Raw genomic sequence first — 27,972 nt, 5'->3', positions numbered from 1 at the left:
AAAAAAAAAAAGAAACATCATTTGAGTTTGAAAGTCATATAGCAAAGGGGCCATGATTAGGGAATCTAAGGGGTAGACAATGAGTTTACTACATTAGAACAGGAGGGCATATGCTGCCACATAACCACTTCCATCTTTCAGTGCCCATAGGTCTAAAAGTATTACATGAACCTCTTTTCCCGTATTAGTGGGACAAAATAGTCCTTGGCATCCTCCCAAGTCAGACATACATTCAGATTTAAGGAGTACTTTGAGGGGAGCAGAGGAAAGGACAAAATAACTTGTCAGAGTAACAACATTCAGTTCCAAGATGTTGTCAACAAGTGGTAATAACAGAGTGAGGAACAACAGTTCCAGTGTACAAAAGAAAATCCTTCAGGTATAGACTGTGTCCTCAAAAACCTGACAACGATAAGCTATATCAGAATGACATCATTCACAAAGAATGAACTGACTTGTTCCAGTTGGAACATTCAGTTTGGGTTCAGTCTGTCACCTTCATTGGACATCATAGCATTTCTTGTATGTCCAGTGGTATTGAAAGTTTCTAACATAAAAATCATACTCATTTGCCATGACACAGTAAAGACTAGTTTGAAATAGTAAGGTCAATAGAAAGCTCTTATTGACAAAGAGTTACTGGTAGATTTTTGTTGTTGTTGGAAGGTAATCTACATTTACTCATGGGATTTATCTGACAGAGAGAATAAAGACATATTGCAACCACTTTCTAACTAGTGGCTTCAGTGTCATTTTTCCTGGTTTCCTGTCTTTTCCTGACAACCCCTGGTTGCTTTGCCTTCCTATTCACTTCTTACGTTGCTCTCTTTTTAAACTTTGGAGGTTATTTGTTCTTAGATTCTGTGACTTGTAGAGAAAAATTTTATAAATCATTGCTCCCAATATAATACAGCCGAAGTTCATTGTATCTCACCACAGGTAAGCATGCTGAAAGAAGGAGTATCACAGAGAGCTTGCCAATCCTAGCTAACTCTGTTGACCTAAAGAGAGCTCTTCTCCCCGATTTCTGCCCCCTGCTTGTGCTACTTGGGGTATTATGAATGCCAAATAGATGTCATTAAGTACTCTGGAAAATTTTTTGCTTTTATGAATTTATGAAAGTGTGTGCCTTTCTTAGAATCTGAATAAATTTTAAGAATCTCATAATAAAATTACTAATTTCACCAAACTCAAGTCATGACATTAATGTGGCTGCTCACAACCAGGACCCTTAGGCAGTAGAATTTGGTTTTATTCAATCAATGCATGAGTAATTTTCATGAGATATAAACATTGTCAAATTTGTAATTATTTTGAAATGTAATACTGTTAACTTTTATTTCAAAGGATTTTTAGCTAATTCTGCTAACTTTTTCAGGTAGGGATAGTTTCCTTATGGACATGGCCAATTTTCCACATAGGTTGAAAGGTATGGGAATCTCAACCAAAAATATTTCTTCATTGGCCTCTTACATTTCTGGAAATTTCCGTATGCGTGCCACTTAAGAGTCTCTTAGTTCAATGATATGTTTTCTACTGAGTGTGGAAAAGCTCTTTCCATGCCTCAGCAGTGATATAAATCAGGATGCTGTAGCAGATTACCCAGCCCATGGTGTAGGGCCAGAAAAAGATAAGTTCCAAGTGAAAGAAATCTAGGTGATTACTTAGTCTTGACCAATATCTACACACAAACTGACAAGGAGTAGAAAGTATAAATGGAGAATGACAGAGCTTAGAGAAGGAAAAGGGTACATTGCCTTATTTATAGCATTACTTTCAAGCAACCTTGCATATAACCTTGTAACAGAATGGACAGTAAAGTTATGAGAATGAAGTCAGGGATGACTCCAGGTGGCAGAGGAAAGAGAGGAAAAAGACACATGATATGTTCTGGATTTCCTATAACCATCTCTTCTAAGCAGTCATTTCGGAAGTTTAGTGATAATAAAATGTATTATCTTGAGCTATGCTAGTTGAAGTTTGCATTTAGAAACATAGGTAGCAGGAAAGAAAGAAAGAAAGAAACGAACAAACAAACATAGGTAGCAGTTTGCCCAGTGTGCTATGGAGTGCTTTCCCTATTGAAGTGAGTCTGTAGGAAGAACTGAGTACTGGAGAACATAGCTTTGTATTAGGTCAATGGCATTGTTGGTAACCACATCACATTCATTTGTACTGAGAGCAAAACCTATTAATGGGGATGTAGTAGAGTTAGTTCATTGAGTTATAACAAATCCCAGTGACTTAAAGCAAGAAAGCTTTATTTCTCACTCGCATTCTGCTTAAGTATGGGTGAATGGAAGCACCCTCCTCCATGCTATGGTGTAGAAATTGAAAATCCTCCCATCTTTGTCTTTGTATATAGAGCCCAGGGCACCAGCGTCCTCTGCTGAATATTCTGTATGTTGTTGGCAGTTGAAAGGGAAGGGGAACAGAAAGAATGGAGGAGGCACAGCTGTTCTTTACCTCATCCTGAGGTTACACACAGTATTTCTACTCATACTGCATCACTGAGAATCAGTCATGACACCCACTGAGGTGCAGTGGGGGTAGAAAATATAGTTTCTGCAACTAATAACAAAAATAATTAATTTATAACAAAAATAATTAATTAGAATAACAATCATTACTTCCCGTAGCAAATTGTTAGATTCCATTGTGTCTCCATGTCCTCATCTATAAAATGGAAACCATACAATTATCCTTTTATCTTCTAGCTGTGAGTAACATATGAATTAGTACATGTAAACTTAGTAGCTGTGAGTAACATATGAATTAGTACATGTAAACTGCTTAAATATTGCCTAGTACATGCTAAGCACTTTTATAGGTTCATAATCATTGCTGTTAATATGATTTGTGTTGTAACTCTTATTAATCAATCTCATCTTTGAGTAAAAACAGGGAGGGACCTTTATGACAGTTGTAACCATTGAGTCGAGTAGGCAATGATCAAAAGTTGAATTGCATGAGATACTGTGAAATTTCATTTTAGTAACATTGTCAGTGTAGAAAATAAAGGAAGGTAGAGAACTGGTTAGTCACTCCAACAGAATAAAGGTAATGCCTTCTTACATTCCATAGAAGCCCTGGTTATAATACTCTTTAAAGAGTTTGTATAAAATGTCGACTACAAAGTGATGCAGAACATGTGCAATTTACACAGAATTATGTATATTTTAAGGTACATAAAACCTTCCGGGACCAGTCAGTCCTTTCTATACCTTTTTAAAAATTTCTGTTTGGTTGCGGGTTCTTGGAGGGATTTTCTTTTCCATTTTGTGCTTCTATCTCTTAGAATACCTAAACAAATATTTGTACATAGTAGAGATTTAATAGATTAGTTCTAAATAAGTCTTTATTTTTTAAAATCTGCAATTAAAATGTAACCTTATTAAATTTAATCTTAATTCTTAGACTTTCCCCAATGGATTTAAAAGAATACAATGGACATAAATGTGGAGGTATCAAAATTCTAAAATTTTAAAATTACATTTCTTTTTGTAATGCATGAAAATGTGGTAGGTAGTAATAACATACTTATCAATATGATTTTAATTAACTTTACCATTTTATTCAAATAAGTATTACATTATTTTTTGCTTATGCATTGTAGAGAAACAGAAGTTTGGGTTGGAAAAATAATGTAAATTCTTAAGTTTTTTTTTTTTACTTCATATTGAAAAGCTATATCTTTTTTTTTGTTTTTTTGTTGTTGTTGTTGTTTTGTTTTGCCTGGTTTAAATTTGAAAATAATATAAACATATAAATGGAGAATTCTCATTCTAAAACTCTACATGATAGACTTTAAAAGCTTCCATTTGAATATATATATTTTTGAAAAATATTAAAGTTTCAATTCCTAGAAAGATTAGAGTAACTGTTTAGTGTTTGTGACAATTTTAGTGACATCACATTACCTCCTCTAAAGAAATGATTTAATATCTACATGTTGCCAACATTCAGATAAGAGAAAAATTTGGTCGGTTCTATATCTGAACAGTTTCTCTGATGCTGAACGTCTGGATATATGCAAAATGTGTTGAACAAAAATGTGGAGGTCCAGCCAACGTGTCAATTTTATTTTCATTGATTTAACATTTTGAGATATACTTAGTAATTTGTGTTTTGGTATTAAGTGGACAAAGAACAGATTATAATAAAATACAACAAAGAATATCAGTCTCATTGAATGAATTGGTATTGTCATCAATTTTATCATCATAATTTCATATGCTGTTATAGGAAGAGTATGAAGTTGTATTAATAAAATTGATGATATTGTCATTCATTCAGTGAGTGGAGAAAGGAAAGTAAGTGAGGGCATTTTCATTGATTTTCAGTAGCTGTTATATTTTCATTAGACTTTAATAGCTTAAGTCTGTTCCTAACTTTATATTTCCTTAGCTCAGTAAACTTCTTGAAATCATTTATTGATCATATTTGGAAGAGATCAGAAAACTTTTAAAGATTTTTTTTTCATCTTAAAAATGGGAAAGTTCAGTGTTTTATAGTGTTAGATTTCTTGTTAAAGGGGATAGACAGTTGTCCCTATCCAATATTGTCACTTAATAGTGCATTTTGAATTCCTTTAATGTTGTTTACTTATTGGAAAGTATCATCCGAGGCTCAGAAAATACTTGGACCCATTTATTATCATTACTAATGGGAAAAAAGAAAAATCCAACAAGGGTGTGAATATATTAAGTAAATTGTTGCTGAAAGAGAAGGAGAAAAAAATTCCTTTCTCTTCTTTAGTGAAACAGTTTTTCCCTTCACCCTTTCTATTTCATTTTTATTACTTATAAAATTAAAAATTTAAACCAAGCAATTCCATGAGAATATTTACAGCTCTCATGTTCCACAGTAACAAAATATGCTAAATGTTGCATAAAGTGTCACTATCACCCTTTTCTGGATGCCAAGCATCACTTACATTTTACAAATATGCCTGTTACATTTCTGCCTTCATAACTTGAGGGCTTTCCAAATTATAAGTGAAGACAACATCATCACCCTCCAACGCTGCCCCAAGGCTTTCTGACCTGTCCACCAATAAAGGTTAAATAGTTATCCTGTACCTGTGAAAATTTCTTATAGACCTATGCTTATGTCTCAGATTAATCTACAGGGTTATTCTCTCCATCCATAGATGACAAAGCACTTACTTAGACAAGAGACTTATTGAGATACATTTTAAATGTATAAAACACATAGACTCTATTAGCTTCTACACACAAATTTCTCATCATTCTGAAAATTTTCTCCATAATAAACTCTGTTCTTTGTTATATAGCCTGAAAATGTCTTTTTATAAAACTCTCAAATATTTATATTGGGTTTTATCCAAATCCAAACTTTTGTTCCTCATAAGACACCATTAAAAAATGAAATGTCAGGCCATGGCGTAGGAGAAAATGTTTGCAAATCATATATCTAATAAAGGACTTATGTGAAGAATATGTAAGATTTCTGAAAGCTCAATAGTAAGAAAACAACTCAACTAAAATGCGAGCACAAATTTTGAATAGATAGTTCAAAGAAAATATGCAGATGGCAAATAACCACATGGAAGATAATCATAGTCATTAGCCATATTTCAGTGAAAATTAAAACTTCAATTTGATACAAATACATAGCTTTTAGAATCCCATGAGATAAATGAATTAAAAATAAAATTAATAATGCCAAGTGTTTCCAGAGATATGGAGCACACAAACACACATTTTATATTAAATTTTGACCAAATTGATTGGTCAATGTATTAATAAAATATATTATATATGTTATATAAATCTTTAACACTGGGAAGTGGCATAACTATTTCTAACTGTATCATTGAGAAGACATAATAACATACCATATGCTTGTATAATCTATAATTTTCTGGTAGGAAAATAAAATTGTTATGTACTACAACTTATAATTACATTAGTTATTTGATAGAAAAGATGTTTATTCTTAAAATACCATTTTTTCCTCTTTAATATTTGTTTTTATCCCTTAGAACAGATAATTCAAATATCAGAGAAAATGAACATATTTGTAAAGGCAGGACTAATTTTTCATTTTGTTTGCAAAAGAACTATTAAAACAATTTTTTATAAAATGTATTTTTATACTCACTTTGAAAATGATTTACTTTAAGTAAGGTGCATAAACTGTGGGGGGAAAATCTTATATTTTTTCTTGTTTTTCCTAGTTCTGAAGAGTGGCAGAGGTAAGGCAGTAGGATCCAGTTACTGTTCCCTGTTTATACAGCTGTACTTCATTGAATGAAGGCTTGTGTTACACACAGTTTGTGATAGGAAGTAAATGCTTTTAAAACAACTGAAGAGATAGGTCTTTAACCTCCACCTTTGTGGATTCTTTGTTCCACCATTTAGCTTCTGTGGAAGTTATAGGAAGTAATTTAAATATATGGTATTACTCTCTAATTGGACCTCATCTGATTAGCTTATCCTCTTCTGAACTCATAACATGGATGCCTTATGATAAATTTTTAAAGCAAATCCCAAGAAGTCCAACAAAAGGGACAATGAATTTTTTTGTAATAAAGTTTTTAAGTAATAGGCCCTAAAATGTTTAATAAAGGGTATGTTCCAAAGAGAAAGTGGTATTTGGATTATTTCCAACCTTTTAAGGAGTTTTAAAAGACTTAATGAGATTCACCAAATTTATTACCTGTTAATAAACTCCACACAATAGTGCCATAGGATTCTTGGTTTATCTCTTTTATTTGTAGCTGTATAAACTATTCAGTAAAGCAGAGATTAAGGTTCTAGGCTATTTCAAGGATTATACCTGGGAAGTTAGAGATCATTGTGGTCAAGTAGTTTTCATTTGTGTAAGAGCAATTTCTTTAATTGCTTGGGTAAAAATATAGGGTCATTACTAGGAATGATTAAAATGTCAACCAGTCAGGATCTAAGTTACATATAAACTTACGGCTTATGAAAATACTCGCCCACCCTTGAAAATATATAACTTTGGACTTCTGATGGGGCCCTCTATTCGTAATTCTGTTCATAGTCTTTCCATTTTCACAGTATTAAGTCCTTATATCTGAATTATCATCTATTTACCAAAATTCTTTTGCAGATGTTGCTTGGTAACTCCCTGCATAGATTGTCTAGAGAGCATTCATTTCCTTAGTGAATGGCAGAGAAGTCATCCAAATTGGTGGGAGAAGGAGTTTGTTTGTTTGTTTATATTTATATAAATTTACATATTTATATCTCCCTGATTTTCATAAAATTCTCTAACAAATTATTCTACCATGTGCTGGGTGTTTTAACTACTAGTATATGGCAGCTGCAAAGACCAATAACCAGGGCACCTGTGTGGCTTAGTTTGTTAAGCACCTGACTTTTGATTTTGGTTCAGGTCGTGATCTCAGAGTCCTTAGATCAAGCCCAGAGCTAGGCTTCATGCTGGATGTGGAGTCTGCTTAAGAGTCTTTCTCTCCCTTTTGCTCTGCCCTTCCTCCTTTCTCCCTCCCCCAGCTCATGTGCACCAGTGTCCACGCTCTCTCTTTAAAAAAAAAGGGGGCGGAGGGGGGAATAACCCATGCAGTATTTCCACTCTTAGAGTCACTGTTCAGTCCCCACGCATGCCAAACTAAAAGATTTAATTTCTGATCTATACTGGCATGGATACAGTGATCATGCCACAGAGTTAATTTTATCTCCTTCATTTGCAGCAAAGAACACAGTAATAGTTTAGCTAAGAACATACTGTCTTTCAACTGAATAGACTCTAGTGTGGTATCTGTAATTCTGATAAAAAAAAATATTCACAAGATGAAAGATGTGGTTTTGTTCTGTACTTAGGAGGTCAGTATAGTGGCATATTGTAGAAGAAACAACTATTTCTTTGGGATGTAAATGAATTGCAAGTCAGTATGTGGGAAATCTGCATAATACTTGATGAAAATAACTTACATTTCCTTTTTTATTATAAAGATGAACAGCAATTATGTGGTAGAATTTTAGAAATGGTAGTGTTTGGTAAGGTACAGGAAGAGCTGTATGTATTAGCTAATTTATTTCTGTAAATAAAAATGAAATGTTATATGAAAATGTCCAAAAAAAATGAAATGTTGAGTCTTAGAACCAAATATTACTCTGCTTTGCCTTTTATTCCAATACACAGATTTTGAGACTTCTTAAAAAGCCATCAGGAAGGAATTTTTGTGTAATATTTCATTCCAAAATTTATGTACCAATTTCTCCCATCACATTATTCTTCCTTAATTATAAATATATTATCACATACTGAAAAATCATCACTATCCATTGACTGTATTGTTACAACATTGACAGTTAGCTTTTATGATTTGTCATAATACAATACATTAGTAATTGTAGATTTTGGAAGTCATTTTAGCTTCCTGGATGCATTTAATTATGTCATACACACTATACATACTTATTTGCTATGTTTCAGTTTTCTTATTTGTTTGTAATTTATGCCCTCTGATTCCAAAAGTCATCTGAAGCAGCTTATTTTAATTATAATTATATTGGCTAGGTTTCTCAGAGATGTTCCAGATTTTTCTTCCTCACTTAAGAGCTGCATACACAAGTGAAAATGGAAGTTGCTTTGTTCTTATTCTCATGGCTCATTTCAAATTATGTGTTTTGCAGAGGTTAATATCATGTGGGCTGGACACCAAACCCACCACAGTTCTGAAGACTATAACTTATCCACAGCTCTGAGACAATCTGTTTTGCAACTATATACTTCTTGGGTAAGTTGTATAAAATTGGATAAAGGTAATTATATAATACATTCTTTAAAGTCTCAATTGTTCCTGTTTCCTCCAAGTTAAGAAAGTATTTTACTAAAAGACTTTTTTCTCCTTCTATAAGGCAAGACACATATGAAGCAAGTGATGTTTTGTAATGGTGGTCTTTTGTTTGATAAAACAAAGCGTAACAACAAAAAACAACTTCACCTTGAGGTATAAAGCAAAGTGAGAAATTTGCTATTTTTTTAATTTACCATAACTAACGAATGATATGTATCTCAGTTCAAATATATGCAAAGTTTTCATCTGAAACTTTTAAAAGCGGTTTTTGAAAAGCCAATACCCATTTCTGCATGCCCAAGTGAAATTAATTAAATTCTTTGCTTTTCACTTACGTATTAAAGCAGTTAATATGATGCTCAATAAAAATTTTTGCTCTAAAATATTTTTGCACAAGGAAAGAGCAGACTAATGAAAACCAGAAATAGCCTCTAGTTTGAAGTTTCTTCTGATTCACTGGGCAAACCTGACCCACTTGCTAATAGCCCTCATTTGTGATTGTCACTCTTTGGATCTCCATAGCTATCCAGACTACTGCTGCTAAGAGGCATATTGAGCTAGAAGGTCAGAGTTTTGGGGGCATCTGTCTGGCTCAGTCCACAGAGCATCTAACTCTTGATTTTGGGGTCATGAGTTTGAGCACACATTGGGTTTAGAGATAAGTTTAAAAGAAAAAGAAAGTCAGAGTTACCAATGTGTAAGTGCTACTAACCATAAATTATAATTATCTACAGAGGATCATAGGGGAAGGGAGGGAAATCTAAAGGGGGAGAAATCAGAGAGGAAGATGAACCACGAGAGACTAGGGACCCTGGGAAACAAACTGAGGGTTTCAGAGGGGAGGGGATAAGGGAAGGGGGTAACAGGGTGATGGGTATTAAGGAGGACACATGCTGCAATGAACACTGGTTGTTATATGTAACTAATGAGTCATTGAACACTACATCAAAAACTAATGATGTACTATATAGTGGCTAACTGAACATAATAAAAAATATATAAGAAAAATAAATACCAAAAAAAGTCCCTCAAAAAAATGATAATGATCTAACTTTTGTATGGTTCCTTATAGTTTACAAGTACTTCTAGATATCATTTATTGAATACTTTCTGTGTGCCAGTCTTCTAAGATCACTTTATGCATTAACTTATTTGATCTTCATGACAACTTTAAGACACAGGTACTATTATAACTCTCATGAAACTGAGTTTGTAGTTCAGTCACAGAACTCCTAAAAGGGAGGAATGAATTTGAACTCATTCAACCAGGCTGCAGGATCCCAGATCTTATCTTCCACACTAAATACTCTTATGTCTCTACATCGTTTTTTACTTATATTACAATGTTAGATCAAGTGTTACTATTATCAGAGAACGGAAGGTCAGTGAGGTTAATTACACAGCTAGAAAGTGGCAAAGCCCCATATTTGAAACCATGTGCCTCATAATCTATAAAAATACGTGTACTGGCAGGTGTTGGAACCCAAACAGCAGCATAGGCAAAAACAAATCTATAAGCCAGTGATGGTACAAATATATTTTCTGAAAGAGATACAAAACGAAATCCACCCCTCCACCCCCATACCACGTGTAAAGGCTTGTGTTAATTTCCTAGGGCTACCATGACAAAGTATTACAAACTGAGTAGCCCAGAGCAACAGAGTTGTGTTGTCTTGTAGTGCTCGAGGCCAGAAATCTGAAATCAGGGTGTCATCAGGGCCGTGGTCCCCCGTGAAGACTCCAGGGAAGGAACTGTTCTAGCCCTGTGTCTCTGAAACTTTTAGTTTGTGATAGTTCCTTGGCCTTTAGGAGCATAATGCCAGTCTTCACATGGTCATCTCCCTGTGTCTACATCCAGATTTCTCTTTTTTATATGTAAGGACATTGGTCATTTTGAATTAAGCCCACCCTACTCCATTGTGAGTACATCTTAATTAATTACATCTATAAGGACTCTATTTCCAAATAAGGTCACATTCTGAGGTATTAGGGGATAGGTTTCAACACATGAATTTTGCGGGGGTGGGGGGGACACATTCAATCCATAACATACTCTAAGAAACATAGGTGGAAATGAAAGAATTTATATTATAATTATATATATTCCATCTCCTTACAGCTTGTGCTAGAACTCTGGATAATTCAACATGAGGAAAATACTACCTCTCTCACAGTTGCCTAGCTCAAGACTGGTCTAGAGCTCTAGTGAATAAAGGGAAGAGGCCCCTAATGAGGGGAGGTATACTGACTGCCCTCCCATCTTAAGAAATAGCTTCATTAATATAAACGTATTATCCTCTACAAAACAGGTTTGAATATGTGACTGTTTAAAATAATAATCTCAAAAATCTTTATTCTCTCCTGAGTTATAAAGATTACTTAGCATAAAGATAACTCAAGCCTCCAGTGCTTACATTTTGGGGTAGAAAACCTCCAAGAGGAGACAGAGCTATATTTGAAGTTGCTCCAGGAAAATCAAATGCAGTGAGTGAATTGGTTTTCTGAGGAATTACCAAACAAAAATTTTTGTCAGAGCATCACAGACTTTTTAGAGCTGTCAGAAGAAATCTGGGAGACAATATATTTAAATCACCCATTTTAAAAGCTACAAGATGAATCTCAGAGGAGCCTGCTACATCATACAGTATTGAACCTTGCTGGTTGAAATTTGAGTCCAGACATCTGACTTCAAGTTTATGGTAATGTCTATCCTGGTTTCATTTGTGCTGTTCCCCCTATTAAGTCAATGCACTCAAAGTTACAGATTAGTGAAAACCTAAGTAAAATTCAGGTTCACACCTATTTATTGCCAGTATAAATCCCTTTTACAACCTCATATCATCTTGCCAACGACACAAATATGCTGAGTAAGGAAATGAGCATTGGGAATGCATGAGAAGCTGCTAATTTAGGGTAGGGGAAGGAGTGGGCGATTTTCAGTGTGGGGAATAAAAGGTAGAGATTGTGAATCAGCCTAGGTTTTTTTGTCTAGCATTTGTAGGTCTGTTAGAAGATGGCATAGGTGGTTTAAGTGTCTGTGATGGTTAGCAATCTGTAATAGGTCTTTCTGGACATTAAAATCAAAGAACATCATCAGGTTTTTTCATTTTCTTTGAGCCTTTTTTTTTCCTTCTTTGAGTCATTTTTAAGATTCTTTTCATTAGTGCTCATAGGTAAGGTATATAACTTGGTAGTTAGGTAACAGTATATCTTAGAACAAATAATACATGTCTTTGAAGAGAAAATTAATTTGTAAAATGAAAAGCATAATTAATCTCAAAGTGTTTTTCTTTGATATTACTATGAAAATTAGGGTAGCAAACCTGTCATTTGAAGTAGGTAAGATGAGAATTCAGCTTTTAAGAATCTCTAACCATACTTTTGTTCACTTTCTTTAAAGCCAGTTTTAACCTTAGGTTTAACATTACTCATCCTAAAAGAACTGCAATGGATGGAGTATCATTTTAAGTGATATATACTGAAATAGGTGGTTTTGCATGGTACTTCAGTCTTAAACATCATAGTCTCTCCAAATAATAAAGTGAGTCTAGATCCATGGAGATATATATATATCTCCTGTTATATATAACAGTGTCAAGATTAACATTTCATTTTCTTCCAGCTTTATTTCAGATAAAATACCTGAATGCTATAGTTTATATTCAAAGCATAGCTAGAGAAGTGCGAGAAAATAATAGAATGGGGGGTATGTCAAAGGGTTACAAGATCTAACTTGAAGGAATTCTTAATGGCCAAAATCTGGAACAATTTGAACAACAGAATATGTAACACAGTGTGGAGTTACAATCCAAAGTATAAAATAAATATCTTTGGAACAAGTCCATACTGATGTAGATAGATGATTGAATAACTAAATAAATAGGGACAAATATATAGGAGATAAATTCCTTTGAAGAATTCCATAAAAATTCCAGGTAACATTTGTAGATACTTCCCTGCCCCAGAAAATAATGCTTAATGCCCCCCTTACCCAGCCCTTTGATTGTGGACTATACTGAATAACTCCTGTACAAAGAATAGAGAATGTATAAGAGATAATAGTGATGTAATGGGACAGATGTTAACGACACTTGTGATAACCATAGCATAATGTATAAACTTGTCAAATCAGTAAGCTGTATACTTGAAACTAATACAACACTGTGTGTCAACTATATTCAGATAAAAACAAACAAAACACACACACCAAAAGGAAAAATAGACAAAGGGTGAGGTGGGCATGGGAGATAACTTCAGAATGGAGAAACTTGGCAAACATAATCTCAGATAAAATTAACAATTCTACAAAATACCTAACCTAGTACTCCTCAAAAGTATAAAATGAAACAACACAAGGGACATCTGAGAAAACTGTCACAGATCAGAAAAGGATCTGAGACTCTGTAATGATGCATCCTGGGTGGGATCCAAAACCAGAAAAAGAACATTAGGGGGAAAAAAGCTAGTGAAATCTAAATAAAGTGTGAAGTTTAGTGGAGTTTAGTTAATAGTAATGTACCAATTTGTTTCTTATTTTTGGCAATTCAGTATAATAAAATGTTAATAAGAGAGACTGCGTAGAGAGTATGTAGCTACTCTGTACTATCTTTGCAACTCTTTTTAAAAAATTATTTTTACTAACATACAATGTATTATTTGCTCCAGCGTTACAGGTCTGTGAATTCTAAGGCTTACACATTTCCCAGCACTTACCATAGTACATACCTTCCCCAATGTCCATAACCCAGCAACCCTCAGTTTGTTTTGTGAGACATGGTTTGTCTCCCTCCCGATCCCATCTTTCTTCATTTTTTTCCTTACCTAATCCCACTACCCCCTGCCCTGCCTCTCAAATTCCTCATATCAGAAAGATCATATGATAATTGTTTTTCTCTGTTTGACTTATTTCGCTCAGCATAATACCCTCTGGTTCCATCTACATCGTTGCAAATGGCAAGGTTTCATTTCTTTTGATGGCTGCATAGTATTCCATTGTATATATATATACCACATCTTCTTTATCCATTCATCTGTTGATGGACATCTAGGTTCTTTCCATAGTTTGGCTGTTGTGGACATTGCTGCTATGCCTCTTCGGATCACTACAGTTGTATCTTCAGGGTTAATACCCAATAGAGCAATTGCTGGGTCATACAGTAGCTCTATTTTCAACTTTTTGAGGAACCTTCAAGCTGTTTTCCCGAGTGGCTGTCTTTGAAACTCTTTTACAAATATAAAACTATTACAAAAATATTTATTAAAAAATATAACTACGTGTACATACCTATATTTTCCCAGAGCCATGGTGGATGGTATAACAACTCTAAAAAACCAAAACCAACCAAACAAAGCCACTTAGAACTAACAACTGTAGTCATTAATTTCAGGGACGCCTAAAGCATCCTAGAGAACAGTGATTCAGCCAGTACTATTTTATTTGCTTAAGGATTTTATTTATTTATTTGTTTGTTTGTTTCGAGAACACGAGCTGAGGGAGGGGCAGAGGGAGGGGAGATGGAGAATCCCAAGCAGACTCTGCATCCAGCCCTGAGCCATGTGTGGGGCTCAGTCCCACAACCCCGAGATCATGACCTGAGCCAAAAGCAAGAGTCAGACATTCAACCAGTTAAGCCACTGAGATGCCCTCAGGCAGTACTATTTTAAAATAGTTCTGAAGTAACTCTTTTTTCTCCATTCTTAATTCCTCCACCCATCACTCACTGTTCCCTTTCCACAATGCTGGCTCTGAACAAGCTGAATTGCTCTATAGCTTTGAGAAAGGAATTTCATAGACTCCCTACCACATTCAGAGGTGGTCAAAACCTGGTCCCTCTTGTGTCCCCAGTCTCATCTCCCACAGTCTCCCACTGTCTCCTCATCTTCAAGTAACAATTTTCAGTTCCTTAAATCTACTATGTTATAGTGTCTTGTTATGCCATTGCATATCCAGTGACCTCTGCCAGGAAAATTATTGCTCGCTTGAGTGTTAAATCCTTCAAGACTCAATTCATTCATCTCTACAGATGCTTTCCAACTTTGCCTAGGTTGCTTTTTTTTTTAATCCCATAAAAACCTTGCATATCACTATTATAGTATTTATTATTTGCATTATTGCTTTTCATGCCAGCCTGTAAACTTTAAAAGATATTTTTCACTAGTATCTCCAAAGTGCCTGATGCAGTCAGTGCTTAATAAAGGTATAGTACATAAACTGAAAGAAATTTTGAAGTTTTATGGATGTCATATATTTTACATTATGGATGTCACTTTTCTACGTTAAGTAGGCTAAGTCCAGTATGTGAAATAATTTAAATCTGTCATTCATTTGAGTGTTTTTTTATTTAAAATATCTCCAAAAATTATAGCATATGTAAGTAACTTATTTATCTTTTTGAATAAAATCTATTTTGGCATATTTGTTTCATATATGAAGCTGTAGAATAGGAAAGAGTAATCTCTACATTTAGTAAGCTGAGTATTTCTCTTAAAAGCATGAAAATTAATGATACATGCACTTAGCTTAAGTAACTAGATTGGCTAATTTATTTTTAGCTCTGTAGTGTATCTCAATCTTTAAAATTGTTTTTGCTTTTTAGGTTAGTGTTATAATCAATGTTATAAGAATTTATAAAATGTGTTTATGGTATATTAGTAGTCTAAGAGGTACATTTTTCCACCATCAGAGAAAAGAAATACAGTTATAATATCAATTTATGAAAACTTTTCTTACCACAAGTTAGGGAACCTGTAAATATATGGTGATATTATTTTTGAGCATAGTAATTTAAAAATACATACTGATTACATTTAAGAAACATGAGGGAACAATTTACCAGAAATAAGGAAGTCTGAATCCCAGATAGCTCAGTTATTAAGTAGCTTTGCCACTCTGAATCAATTGATTAATGTTTGTATCTCAGTGATTTTGTACATGAAGTGGGATAATTAATATTTGCTCTGCCTTTTTCTATTGTTATTTTGAAAATTACCTTAAATGACAAGTGTGGAAATTCTTTGGACTATATCAAGTATGACTCACATGTGTAATATTGTTTTTATATTACATATAAAACTTCAGAGGAACCTTTAGCAAAATCTCAAATCTTTTATTACATTGTACTTTCTGCCAAACTACATAAGCAAAGACTGTCTTTCAATATGTGGGAGTTGGAATTACACAAAGACAAATGTGAACAAATAAAGACACAGAAACTAACAACTTTGATGTACTGCAGTCAAATACATTGGGGATAAAATTCTCATAACTCTTATGTCACAGATGGAAAGCATGCCCTGAGCTCCCCATGCAGAAAAGAAACAAAACATCTCTCAGGACTTTGCCTCAGAACTCCAAGGCATTTCTCGCCACCATCAACCACCATTCAAGACAGCATATAAGACAAAGTTCATGTCCACATATTAAATAAATGAAGTTTGTATCTTGACTAGTCTGAGCCGTGATTCTAGCGTGCATCAGGAAAATGGAATTATTCTGTGGTGTACTAAAATCAATTTAAGATTTGATAAAAATAAAAAATTATCCTCTGATATTTGGTGTTTCATTTTACATTTGATAGTCATTTGTAGTTTTTATGCTGAAGGACAAATAAAAAGATTCATAGTAAAGAGCTCTACATAGGACAGCATTATCTTCTTTCTACTTAAATAAGAAAACTGGCTGAAATATTCCACTCTCTTTACATATAATTATTCTTATTTTGAGACATGCATCCATTCATTTCTTTGTTTTCCATATACAGTCTTGATTGGCAGAGCTGGTCATGATGGCACAGATAGAAGATATGAAGAGAAATAGGACATGAGGTTTGTTCTTAAGGTGCTTGCTTTCCCTGGTGGGATTCCAGTAAGTCAACAGCCATTATAAATACAAGTTGTTAAGGTTTTGGAGAGAAGCCTCTGCTTTGGGAACCATGGTGGGTGAAGGGGAGCATCACAGAAGAAATGCTTAAGCGCAATCTGTAAGAAGAATAAAATTTTGCCAAGAATGGGGTTTTAAATGGAATATTATGTAGGAGGAGCACGTCTTTGAAAATACAAAATTCTGGGGAGGGGGAAGGTATAATAAACTCAGGGAATTGCAAATAAAGTGTATGGCATGTGTATTAGTTTCCCAGAACTGCCATAACAAAGTGCCAAAGACTGGGTCTTAGAAACATATTGCCTCATAGTTCTGGAGGCTAGAAATTGGATATGAGGGTAGGGTTGGTTCCTCCTGAAACCTGTGAGACAGTATCTGTTCCATGCCTCTCTTCTAACCTTTGATGGTTTGCTGGCGATTTTTGGAGTTGTTGGCTTGTAGATACATGACACCGATCTCTGCCGTTATCTTCATGTGCTATTTTTCCTGTGTGTCTATCTGCCTCTGTATCCAGATTGCCCCCGTTTATAAGGAAAACTGTCATTTTGAATTAGAGCTCACCCTAATTACTTCATTTTACCTTGATTACCTCCTGAAGAATCTGTTTCCAAATAAATTCACTGAAAAGTTCTGAGGTACTAGGGGATAAGGCCTCACATATCTTCTGGGGAAACATATTCAATGCATAAAGTTTGAGTAAGGCTAGAATATAGGATGTATAAGAAGGTGGAATGAACAAAGGGGAAAATGGATAAAATCATAGAAATGGGAACAGAAGGCCGGGCCTAGATTAGTTAAAATAAGGACTTCTTAAGTAGAAACACAAGCGCTTATTCCAAACATACAATTTATGTAGATATGTTTTAAGGATAGAGATAATAAATACATTCTACCTGTGATCACAAGATCTGGTTCTATGTCATGATATATTGTGTAGATTTTAGGAATGTGGGACGGTGTGCTTGATGATTTCATCTTTAGTTCCTCAACTATGAAGGAAATTTTTTTTCTCTAAAGCAACATTATAAAAATAAATGAGAATCATAGAAGTACAAATACTAGTAGTGTTAAACTATTTTATTAAAATAAGATAGACATGAATCCTGAAGCTCCATTTTATTTTCCCATTTCATTCAAAGTAATTAGACACTTAACTTGAACCAATTTGCTTTGCAGCTTACTTGTGGACGGCTCTCCCCTCTCGACTGCTGCTTTTCCGAAGTTTGTCATACCTTACTTACAGCTTTATTTCCTACTCTGTCCAACCTGAAGTGCATCATTTCTTTGACTCTGGAGAAAAGCCCGCTGCCTTCTGTTGCATCTGCCCTGAAATCCCCAAGCTGTGCTGGAATCCGGTCACCTACCTACTTCCTTCCCACAGCCAGCTTGTGAGCTCTGTGGGCTCCCTGCAGCAGCAGCTGGCAGCTTGTTGCCCCTCCATGTATGGCTTCCAGATGGAGCTGAGGGGTCAGTGCTGTTCACCAGGCTGTCCTCCCTACCTGGGAGAAGACCTTCCAGAATTCTGCAGTCTGCTCAAGGGCTCTTCTCTACTCATGCTCCTTGCTTTCAGCCAATGAACGTATTTAAATCTTCAGAGAATATGAGTTTTTCTGGTTTTCCCTTTCTCTGCTTTCTTTTTAGATATATCATTAAGGTTAGTGAAGTCACAGGTACACACACTTTCTTGTATCTAGTTTTATGAAAATGTTCACCTCTTTTCTGCAGATCTTATTATTAAACTGGTGACACTGCTCCTTAGTTCCTTGGACTGTGACTAGCTACTCTTTTTTTTTTTTTTTCCTAACATATACTGTATTATTTGACCCAGGGGTACAGGTCTGTGAATCATCAGGCTTACACACTTCACAGCACTCACCGTAGCATATACCCTCCCCAATGTTCATAACCCCACCACCCTATCCTTCTCCACCCACCCCCCAGCAACCCTCAGTGACCAGCTACTCTTGACATCTGTCCCTCTTCCTTTTTTTTTTTTTTAAGATTTTATTTATTTGACAGAGAGATAGAGAGTACAAGTAGGCAGAGAGGCATGCAGAGAGAGAGGGAGAAGCAGGCTCTCTACCAAGCAGGGAGCCTGATGCGGGATTCAATGCCGGGACCCTGGGATCATGACCTGAGCTGAAGGCAGACCCTTAACTGACTGAGCCACCCAGGCACCCTGTCCCTCTTCCTTTTAACTGGCTCTTTCTGAATACACCAAAAATGTATTCTTTTTTTCACATTAAAAAAAAAAAAAAAAAGAAATCTTCTTCCCCATCCCTATGTTCTATTGAAGGAAAACCCCCAACTCTCTCCTTCCTTCTTCTTACAAAAAGAGAAGTAATTCCTACCTCTATTTCAACAACTCTTTTGAGTGATTTTTAAACTTAGTGAGGTCTGGATTTCAGGCACACTGTTCCTCTCATCCAAACCTACAAATCCAGTGTCATTTTTCAGTCTAGTCGATATTTGCACGACGTATATTCTTACTCAACAGCTTCCTTGAGATATACCTCAAGGACTCTAACACAGCATTCTCTAGGTTAAACTTTATAAACCTCTTCTTCCTCCCGTCTGCCATCTTAGTGAACATCACCCAGCATACAAGCTTTCAAATCTGGGTGTCTTCTGATACTTCTCTGTCCCTCTCATGTCCTCTGTTTGAATAGTTAACAAAGCCTTAGATTCCTGGTGCATGTCCTGCCTCTGTATCCCCATGGCTACTTCTATGCTTAAATGTATGCAATTTTTCACTGGGCTAGTGAAATAGATTTCAAACCTATTTTTATATTTCTCATAAGTTTAAAAAAAAATATTTAACCACTCTCTCACAGCCTAGGATAAATCTAGTCTTCTCAGAATGGCATTAAAAGTCCCCCCTCTTGGTTTTGACCGAAATCTAATTTAATCTTTGTTTTTGCTGTTGTTTGGCTATGGTGAGTCATAGACCCACTAGAGACTAATGAAAGCTATAGATGGTTTCTTCAGAAAACGTCACCATGCACACAAGCTTATACTTTGTTGTAGTCATGTCGAGGGGCTTCACAGTCTCCGTCCCCTCTGTCCATGAATCCCATAGTTCAAACCAATCTCTTGGCACACTCTCCAGCACTTTCAGCAAGGCTGAGACACTTCCACTGAATGTCCTGCTTGATAGTCCCCTTCACACAAGCCCTGGCTGCGCCATTCACTTGATGAGCAGAATAAAACCCATACATCTTCTATCCATTAGCCTAAGATCACCTCTAAACCTATCCTGGGTGATTTTTTTCCTTTGTGAACTGGTTATGCATGACGTCTAGGGTAGACAGTCAAATTTAAAGCTAAAGAGCTTTGGAATCAGAATGACATGAGTTGAATGCATAGCAGAAATGGTTATATTTAGTAAGCAGTGTAATGTCCCCTGACCCAGATATTGAGAGTTTTAAACTTTAAGGAAGAAGAAATTTCTTCTCCCAAAGTAGTACCATTTCTGGCTTTATGATGGAACGGACCCTTAAGTTGGCTTTAAAAACTGCAGAGAATTTGGAAATGTGAAGATGTGAGGTAGAGAAGATGAGCGAGAATTTTCAGACCCAAACCTTTGCTAAACTGCTTTTCATTCTAGAAATTAGAAGCTTGGTTGTATCATTAGATTTTTTTAAGGTACTGTATTAATCATAAGAATATAACTTTCACATAGTTCATGAGACTTATTCCATGACCAATATATTTATTTCTTACTAGAAGTTTCCTTTTTTGAAATTCATGCTGAGTTCATTTTTCAGTTTTTTACTAATTATATTTACTGATTTGTAAGATTTGGGACATTGATTTATCAAGCCTGTTTTTAGGAAAACTAATCCTATGGGAAACTCATGAAGGAAGTATTTGATGGGCTACCACCCTTGTGAGTCATATTAGCATTGTAAAGGCTCTAAGAAGTTCTGAGAAGAAAACTTCAGTTGTTTAAGTCATTACTTCACAACTTAGTTGAGCATAGAACCACTTTCCCATAACAGTGGTTATTATCTGAAAGGACTATTTCTCCACACTTTGGGGAATTATAATGAAATATAAATATTCATGTAGTATGTGATTTCTTTCCAAATAAAACTATTTAAGCATCCAAGATAAGTTGTTTTATATTTTTATTCACATCTTAAAGATTCCAGAATATTCCTTAACTTAAAATGCTTTTATCATAAGGTATATATATGTTTCAAGTATTTTTTTTTTTATTAACCTGTTGTAAGAGAGCTATTGGAATATATTTTAAAAAATAAAAATAGGGGCGCTTGGGTGGCTCAGTCAGGTAAACACTGACTCTTGATTCAGGCTCAGGTCACGATCTCAGGGTGATGAGATCTAGTCTTGCATCAGGCTCTGCTCTCAGTGGAGTCTGCTTTTCACCCTCTGCCCCTCCCCACCCTCGCTGCTTCGTCTCTCCCTCTCTCTTTCTCTAAAATAAATAAATAAATAAATCTTTTTAAAAAATTCAAAATAGTATCAGAGATCTTTTGGAACCAGAAGGATGGCTAAGTGTCACATGGTTTTCTCCTTCACCACTCATTTGAGAAAACTAAAGCCTAGAGAAGTTTAAGAACCCTGTGAACATCCTGGAGAAATTCTGTAATAGCACTAAAACTTCAAATGAATGTCTTTGAAAAAGAGCCCAGTGTTCTTTGGTTGCTCACTAATCCAATCCATTGCTGAATAATACATTTATAAATAATAAAACTGATTTTGCTTGTGATGACAGTTGAGATTTTTCATGACTTAAGATTCAAAACAAAAACTAGAAGGGTTTATGTAAATGTCCAATTTCAAATACATCATCACAACTAAACATAGTTGAAATGATATTGAACTAACTAAGAACAAAAGCTTTAACAATAATTTAGAAATAAAATTTAATATTCAGAAGAAATGTTTTTAAAAGAACTAGTTTTTTAGAAATATTAATTCTATAAAATACAAAGTATGAAGTGAGAGTCCTTTCATTCTTATTTGTTTGTTTAGCATTTCATTTAATGAAATGTTTTCTTACAACATAAAATCACTCTTGGAGATCAAAGTCATTAGGAAAACACAGCAGTTTGTGTTTATTAGTTGGTTCTAACCAGTTCTGCGGTTTAAGCACAAGTTGTTTTTCCAAAGCAGAGGCATTTCCGTCTGTTAGGAAATACGGACCTTTAAAATTTGTTTCCACTATGGCATCGTATCATAGCTTCTTCCTTACTGACTCTGAAAAATTTAGGGCATCTCGTGCTCTCAATCAGCCAAATAAAAATATGGTTAAAAGAGAAAATGTATCCTATTCTCTTGTTATAATTGTATACCAAGTTACTTTTTTAATTGTAATTTAATTTTATTACTAAGCATGCCAGGTCATAATCCAGTTTTTAGGAGCTGTTGTGGTATAAAGGCTTATGCTCCTTTTTTTTCTTTTTTTTTTTTCTTTCTTTTCTTTCTTCTTCTTCTTTTTTTAAAACTTAAAGTGATTATTTGTGTGTATAAGAAAAACCTCTTTACTTCCAGGAAACACATCCAGCCTTTTCAAGATTAAGGAAACAACATACCACATATGCTATTTTAATTAGACAATATTAAATACAAACTAAAAGTCTGGAGGACTTAGTTCCAATATGTCTGTAACTTTATCACCACATGGAAAATTAACATTGCAAAGTCAAATATGAAAATAAAATATACAGGGTAAGGTATATTTACTAAAGAATAAGGTATATTCATGAAGTTTATACTCATAAGTTGAACCATAGTAAAAGTGTATTTTATATTGAGAATTATATGTATAAATTTTAAATTTTTTGATTTTTCAGATATTCTACTCTCCCCTGGCCCTCTTCATACCACCTTCAGTATATGCTGTTCATCTTCAGTTCAATCTTCTCTACCAATTTTGGATCCACACAGAGGTAACTCTTTTTTTTTTTTTTTTTTTAAGTTTTATACCTAAGTAGTTAGCCTGAAGAAATGTCCTGGAAATCCACTAGCAACTGATTTATTGTGTAAGAAAAATCTTTGTCTGCCTTCTTTAAGGAGAAACATCTGTTCATTTTTATTCCTTTTTATTGAATATATATTGCAAAGTTTATAAGAAGCAATGAGGCCAGTTGGTCTCAATTAAATAAAAAAATTTTTTGAACTATTAAGTACCAAAACATTCTAATACTATATTCAGTACAATATCTTCCTGTATTACAGTTTATTAAACATTGTTTACCAAAAGATGTTGAAATTCATTTCAATTTCAAGATATGAATTTATAACTATAAATATTTATATTACATAAATATATGTAATTTTACATATTTAGTATGTTATTTATAATCATTATTTTATACTATAATTTATTATAAGATAATAAATAATAGTTATATGTCAGTATTGATACATTTTACTGTACATATTTATACATACACGTACATATATCAATCAGCGGGAACTCCTTGAAAAAAATTTAATGCTTAAAGAAATTGTGAAAATATCGTTTAAAATCTTGCTTTAATTTTAGAGTTTGGGTTTTATTTAGAGAGTGTTCAAAATGTTTAGCCTTTTTTCCTCCCAGAAAAATGAAAAAATATAATTTCTTGGGTTTTATGTGGTATCTCAAATCATCAGATTTGAATGTTTTCAGATAGATCGTTAAGCAACTGATTGTTTTATTAACTATGGTACTGTTCTGGTTGTTAAATACCAAAAGTCACAGGCCCAGGAAAACTTACTTATAAACATGAGAACCTCTCCAAGCATTTCACATTTGTTGCAAGCTTTTTGAAGTTCTGTAGGAAACGTGTTGACAGGTGTTGCAGCTGGTTGAACAATAGCACAAATCACAGCTGCATTCGATACCAAAGCTTGATACAACAAAATGCATTATCTCATTAATCTGCAGTATTTCATGCTACTGCTCTACTTGGAATAAGGAGACTGCTACTATGACTTTGGACATATGAGCCATTATTTGAAGACCTGTGGTGAAACAGCATTGCGTTTTATGGCAGTTGACATACATCAAACAGTCAATAGGACAACCATCTGAAAGAGTTGTTGAGGCCAATTCTGACTGTAGAGGTCAAAGACCAAATTTGTTTAAATCAGTAGAGGAAAGCTTTCTAATGATTTACATGGAGGGGTTAAAGGAGAATTACATTTTTTATAGCAGCTCTGCTACAGGTCAAGCCACGTGTTGGGTCAGGTATTAGTTTGGACACAGAACAATGGTGCCTAAGTAACTTCCGCCTTTTCCTGTGCCCCTCTGAAAGGTCTATGAGCTAGAGTTTCATCGCAGTCTGTAAAGGGGCAGTGGGAGAAAGCCAGTGGTGAGACATTTCTTTTAAGCTCAGGACCTCCAGGTGGCTTCATTTCCAAGCTCAAAAGCAACACATTACAACCTTTCACTTGTCTTGTACCTCATATTTTTGAAAGTACTGTATCATGTTATAATTACTACAGTTGAGCTGCACAGGAAGCAGGAACACCCTTTTTGCAATTGAGGTTTGGCTTTTGAAATTTTAAATTATATTATTAGGTGTGAATACATTTATAAGATGTTTTTAACAGCTGTGCATTTAATTACATTTATTATTATAGACAGCATAGTACCACTCATTTGAAATAACAGAATCATGCAGGAAGTAGAACCAAGAGATTTGTAGCTGTGGCTGTTTCCAGGGTGAGTGAAATCAAGACCTGAAGTGGGAAGAAGATTTAACTTTTAAAAATAATTATTATTATCATGTAATTGCCCTAATTTTTTAAAGTTTAATACACAAAAACCATACTCCACTCACAGAAACCCTATGTCAGCCATGGTACACATGACAGTGGTGGCCAAGGAGCCCTGATTAGTCCTGAATGGAGGTTTGATTCTTTCAGTTGTTTCATGGCTACTGACAGCCGTGAAATCAGTTTTCACTCTGAGGGGGATTTGGCCTTAAGGAGGTACTGATTTTCTCAATGGAAGGATGAGTTCATTCATGTCAGTCTATCAGGGTAGGATAAGAGAAAGTAAAAAAAATAATAATAAAGCAGAACAGGAACAACATGCTTTTTGAAAGACTGTATGTGAGAGTAAAAAAATAGACCCTAAAACAAACTAAAGAGTTTATAATGAAATTTTCTGTTTACTTTTGGATTACTTTGATGAAGACAGAGCAGTGTCCATCCCCTTCCTCTTTTCTGAAAGTTACAAAACCTTCTACTATAAATTGTACTCTGCTGTTTAATTTTTGCCTCCGTTTTTGTTTATTGTTCACTCATCTAAAATGTCTGCAGCACAGAGTCGGTGAAGCTCTTTTCTTCTGAGTTACTGAAAAATACTTATTATTTAATACGTGTTTTAAAGTTAAGAGCTGTGGAATGTTGTCATTTCATTTGAGATTATAGATAATATTTCAGCAGTAGTTGATTCACACAGTAATAGTGGCATCTAGTAATAGATATTATAGATAATTATAGATAATATTTCAGCAGTAGTTGATTCACACAGTAATAGTGGCATCTAGTACCTTATCATTATCTGTTACCTTTGATTTACTATTATCGTTCATGTACGTATCAGTTGATGCTTGTGCAGAGAAATATAAAAGAGAAATAGTTATTTGGTATTGAAGATTTGATCCCATATGATTCAAGGATTTTTATAGTGCTGAACTAAAGCTCCTAAATGAAATATGGTGCAGTCATAACAAAATGAGCCATCTTTTTTTTTATTATTATTTATTTATTTATTTATTTATTTGATAGAGATCACAAGTAGGCAGAGAGGCAGGCAGAGAGAGAGGAAAGCAGACTCCCTGGTGAGCAGAGAGCCCGATGCAGGGCTCGATCCCAGACCCTGAGATCATTACCCAAGCAGAAGGCAGGGGCTTAACCCACTGAGCCACCCAGGTGCCCCTGAGCCATCTTTTTATGTACTAATATGGACAGATACCCAAAAAAATAACAGTGTATAGTATATGCTAATATTTATATTAAAAAAGGGAAAACAGCTATATGTTTTATATGTTCACAGATGCATGAAATGTTTCTAGAAGTACAGGTGGGTAGCCAACTCTTTTCTCAGGGGAGAGATATTTGGATAGACTAGGGAGAAGGATTAGATTAAGATATTAACATTAATCTTACCCATGCCAATGTGGGCAAGGAGCTCTCTCTTTGGGTAATATTTCTCTAATAAGTGATGATGTTGTGCAGCATTCCAGGTACTTATTGGTCATTGATGCATTTGCTTTAATAAACTGCCTGTTTAAGCTTTTATCTATTTTTTATTGACTTGTTTGCTTAAGTGACTTGAAATTCTTTATAGATTCTCATTATAAATCACTGTCCAATTTATGCATTTCAATTATATTTCTCCATCCTATAGCATGCTTTTTTCATTTTCTTTTTGATTATTTTGAAAAAAAATATTGAATTTTGAAGTTTAATTTATCTTTTTTTAATGGTTAGGTGGTTTTTCTTGTTTGCTGTATTTTCTCCATGAACTCTTTATCATTTTTATGAATACCCACTTCTGTGCACCATTTAAAAGTAGAAACTTTCTTTCAGCCTTTTGATTACCTGAATCCTTTGTTGAAAAGAAATTGACCGTATGTGGTCGGCTCTAATTTTAGGCTTCTGTTCTCTTCTATTGATTTCTTTCCTCTTATCCCAATCCCTCACTTTATTATTATAGCTTAACAGGAAGACTTATTTGTACAATTCATAAAAAAAAAATTTATTTAAAAATTCTCCAAGACCTTCTTACTTTCTTATTGTGTAGTCTTTGAATGGACAGTTTTCTTGCTTTCACTCCTTTGTTTATGCCATACATTTCTCTCTCTCTCTCTCTCTCTCTTTTTTTTTTTTTTCTTTTTGCCTCATTGCTTGGAGTTCACAGGTTATATATTTTAGGTCAAATTTTGAAACAAACAAACAAACATGGCCAGTATTTCCTTAAACATTGTATTTACACCTTTCTCTCTCTCCTCTCTTTGGACTCAAAATGCCTGTTTATTAAACTCTTCAGGTTTAATTACCTTTTACCTACCCTCTCTAATGTAAAAATTTTAAGCCCATTCAGTGGATTTCCCACATCAGATATTATGCCTTAAATTTTTGAATTTCCATTTCTTTTTTGTCCTTTTTATTTATTTATTTATTTTCAAAGCTTTTCCTTTTATTTATTTATTTATTTATTTATTTTTAAGGTTTTTTTTTTTTCAGTGTTCGAAGATTCATTCTTTTTGCACCACATCCAGTGCTCCATGCAATACATGCCCTCCTTAATTACCACCACGAGGCTCACCCATTCCCCTACCACCCCCAACCCTCAGTTTTTTTCTGAGTCCCCAGTCTCTCATAGTTCGTCTCCCCCTCCGATTTCCCCCATCTCACTTCTCTCCATTTCCTCTGTGTTATTTCTTATGCTGCACAAACAAGTGAAACCGTATAATTGACTCTCTCTGCTTGACTTATTTAACTCAGCATAATCTCCTCCAGTCCTGTCCATGTTGATACAAAAGTTGAGTATTAATCCTTTTTGATGAAGGCTTAATACTCTTCATACAACTGTCCCAATCAATATGACACACCTATAGAGTAAGCATCAGCAGAAGTTAGAGTGTAGGAGAACTGCAGGAATGCAGTGTGCAGAATTAGAAAGCATAAGAGATACGTAGTAGAATTATGAAGCTACATAACTGAAGAGACAATAAGAACTGGAAGTTTACAGAAATGTGGAGATAGAGAAAAGAATAGGAAAATGTAACTTTACGGCAGCAAAAACAATAAAGTGGTAGCAGCATGACCTGAGATTTAGATCTGACTTCTTCATACAACTAATAGAGTGGTTTGCTTATGGCGCTTTTATAGCCAACATTATGATTTTCATGGAAGTATAGCAGTATTTATCTGTTCTTCAAAACCTTATGGAGTCTACCAAGACCCAGTCTTCTGTAAAAAATGTGGTTTTAGGGAGCCTGGGTGGCTCAGTGGGTTAAAACCTCTGCCTTTGGCTCAGGTCATGATCCCAGGATCCTGGGATCAAGCCCTGCATCGGGCTCTCTGCTCTGCAGGGAGCCTGCTTCCTCCCCTCTCTCTCTCTCTGCCTGCCTCTCTGTCTACTTGTCATCTCTCTCTCTCTCTCTCTCAAATAACTCTTTTAAAAACAAACAAACAAACAACAACGTGGTTTTAAGTACATTTACCTATTTCATCTTACCATTTTATTAAACCATTATATATAAAATATATAACATTTGTAACATGAATTCTAAGTCATGATTTCAGAGAA

General features: G+C 34.6%; 1 protein-coding gene across 3 annotated transcripts in view; it reads left to right on the top strand.

Moving 5' to 3' along the window:
* The window catches only part of AGMO (alkylglycerol monooxygenase), a 358,966-nt gene that overhangs the window by 123,893 nt on the left and 207,101 nt on the right, over positions 1-27,972 (top strand). For all 3 annotated transcript variants that reach the window (XM_059171270.1, XM_059171268.1, XM_059171269.1), the window contains exons 4-5: positions 8,649-8,752; positions 22,514-22,609. In XM_059171270.1, the coding sequence (XP_059027253.1) occupies positions 8,649-8,752; positions 22,514-22,609 (200 nt within the window). The remainder of the gene's footprint in view (positions 1-8,648; positions 8,753-22,513; positions 22,610-27,972) is intronic.

The sequence above is a fragment of the Mustela lutreola genome, chromosome 4 (genome assembly GCF_030435805.1).
Source record: "Mustela lutreola isolate mMusLut2 chromosome 4, mMusLut2.pri, whole genome shotgun sequence".
NCBI classification, from domain to species: domain Eukaryota; kingdom Metazoa; phylum Chordata; class Mammalia; order Carnivora; family Mustelidae; genus Mustela; species Mustela lutreola.
The sequence above is the reverse complement of the archived record's forward strand: the minus strand, read 5'-3'. Positions and strand labels throughout refer to the sequence as shown.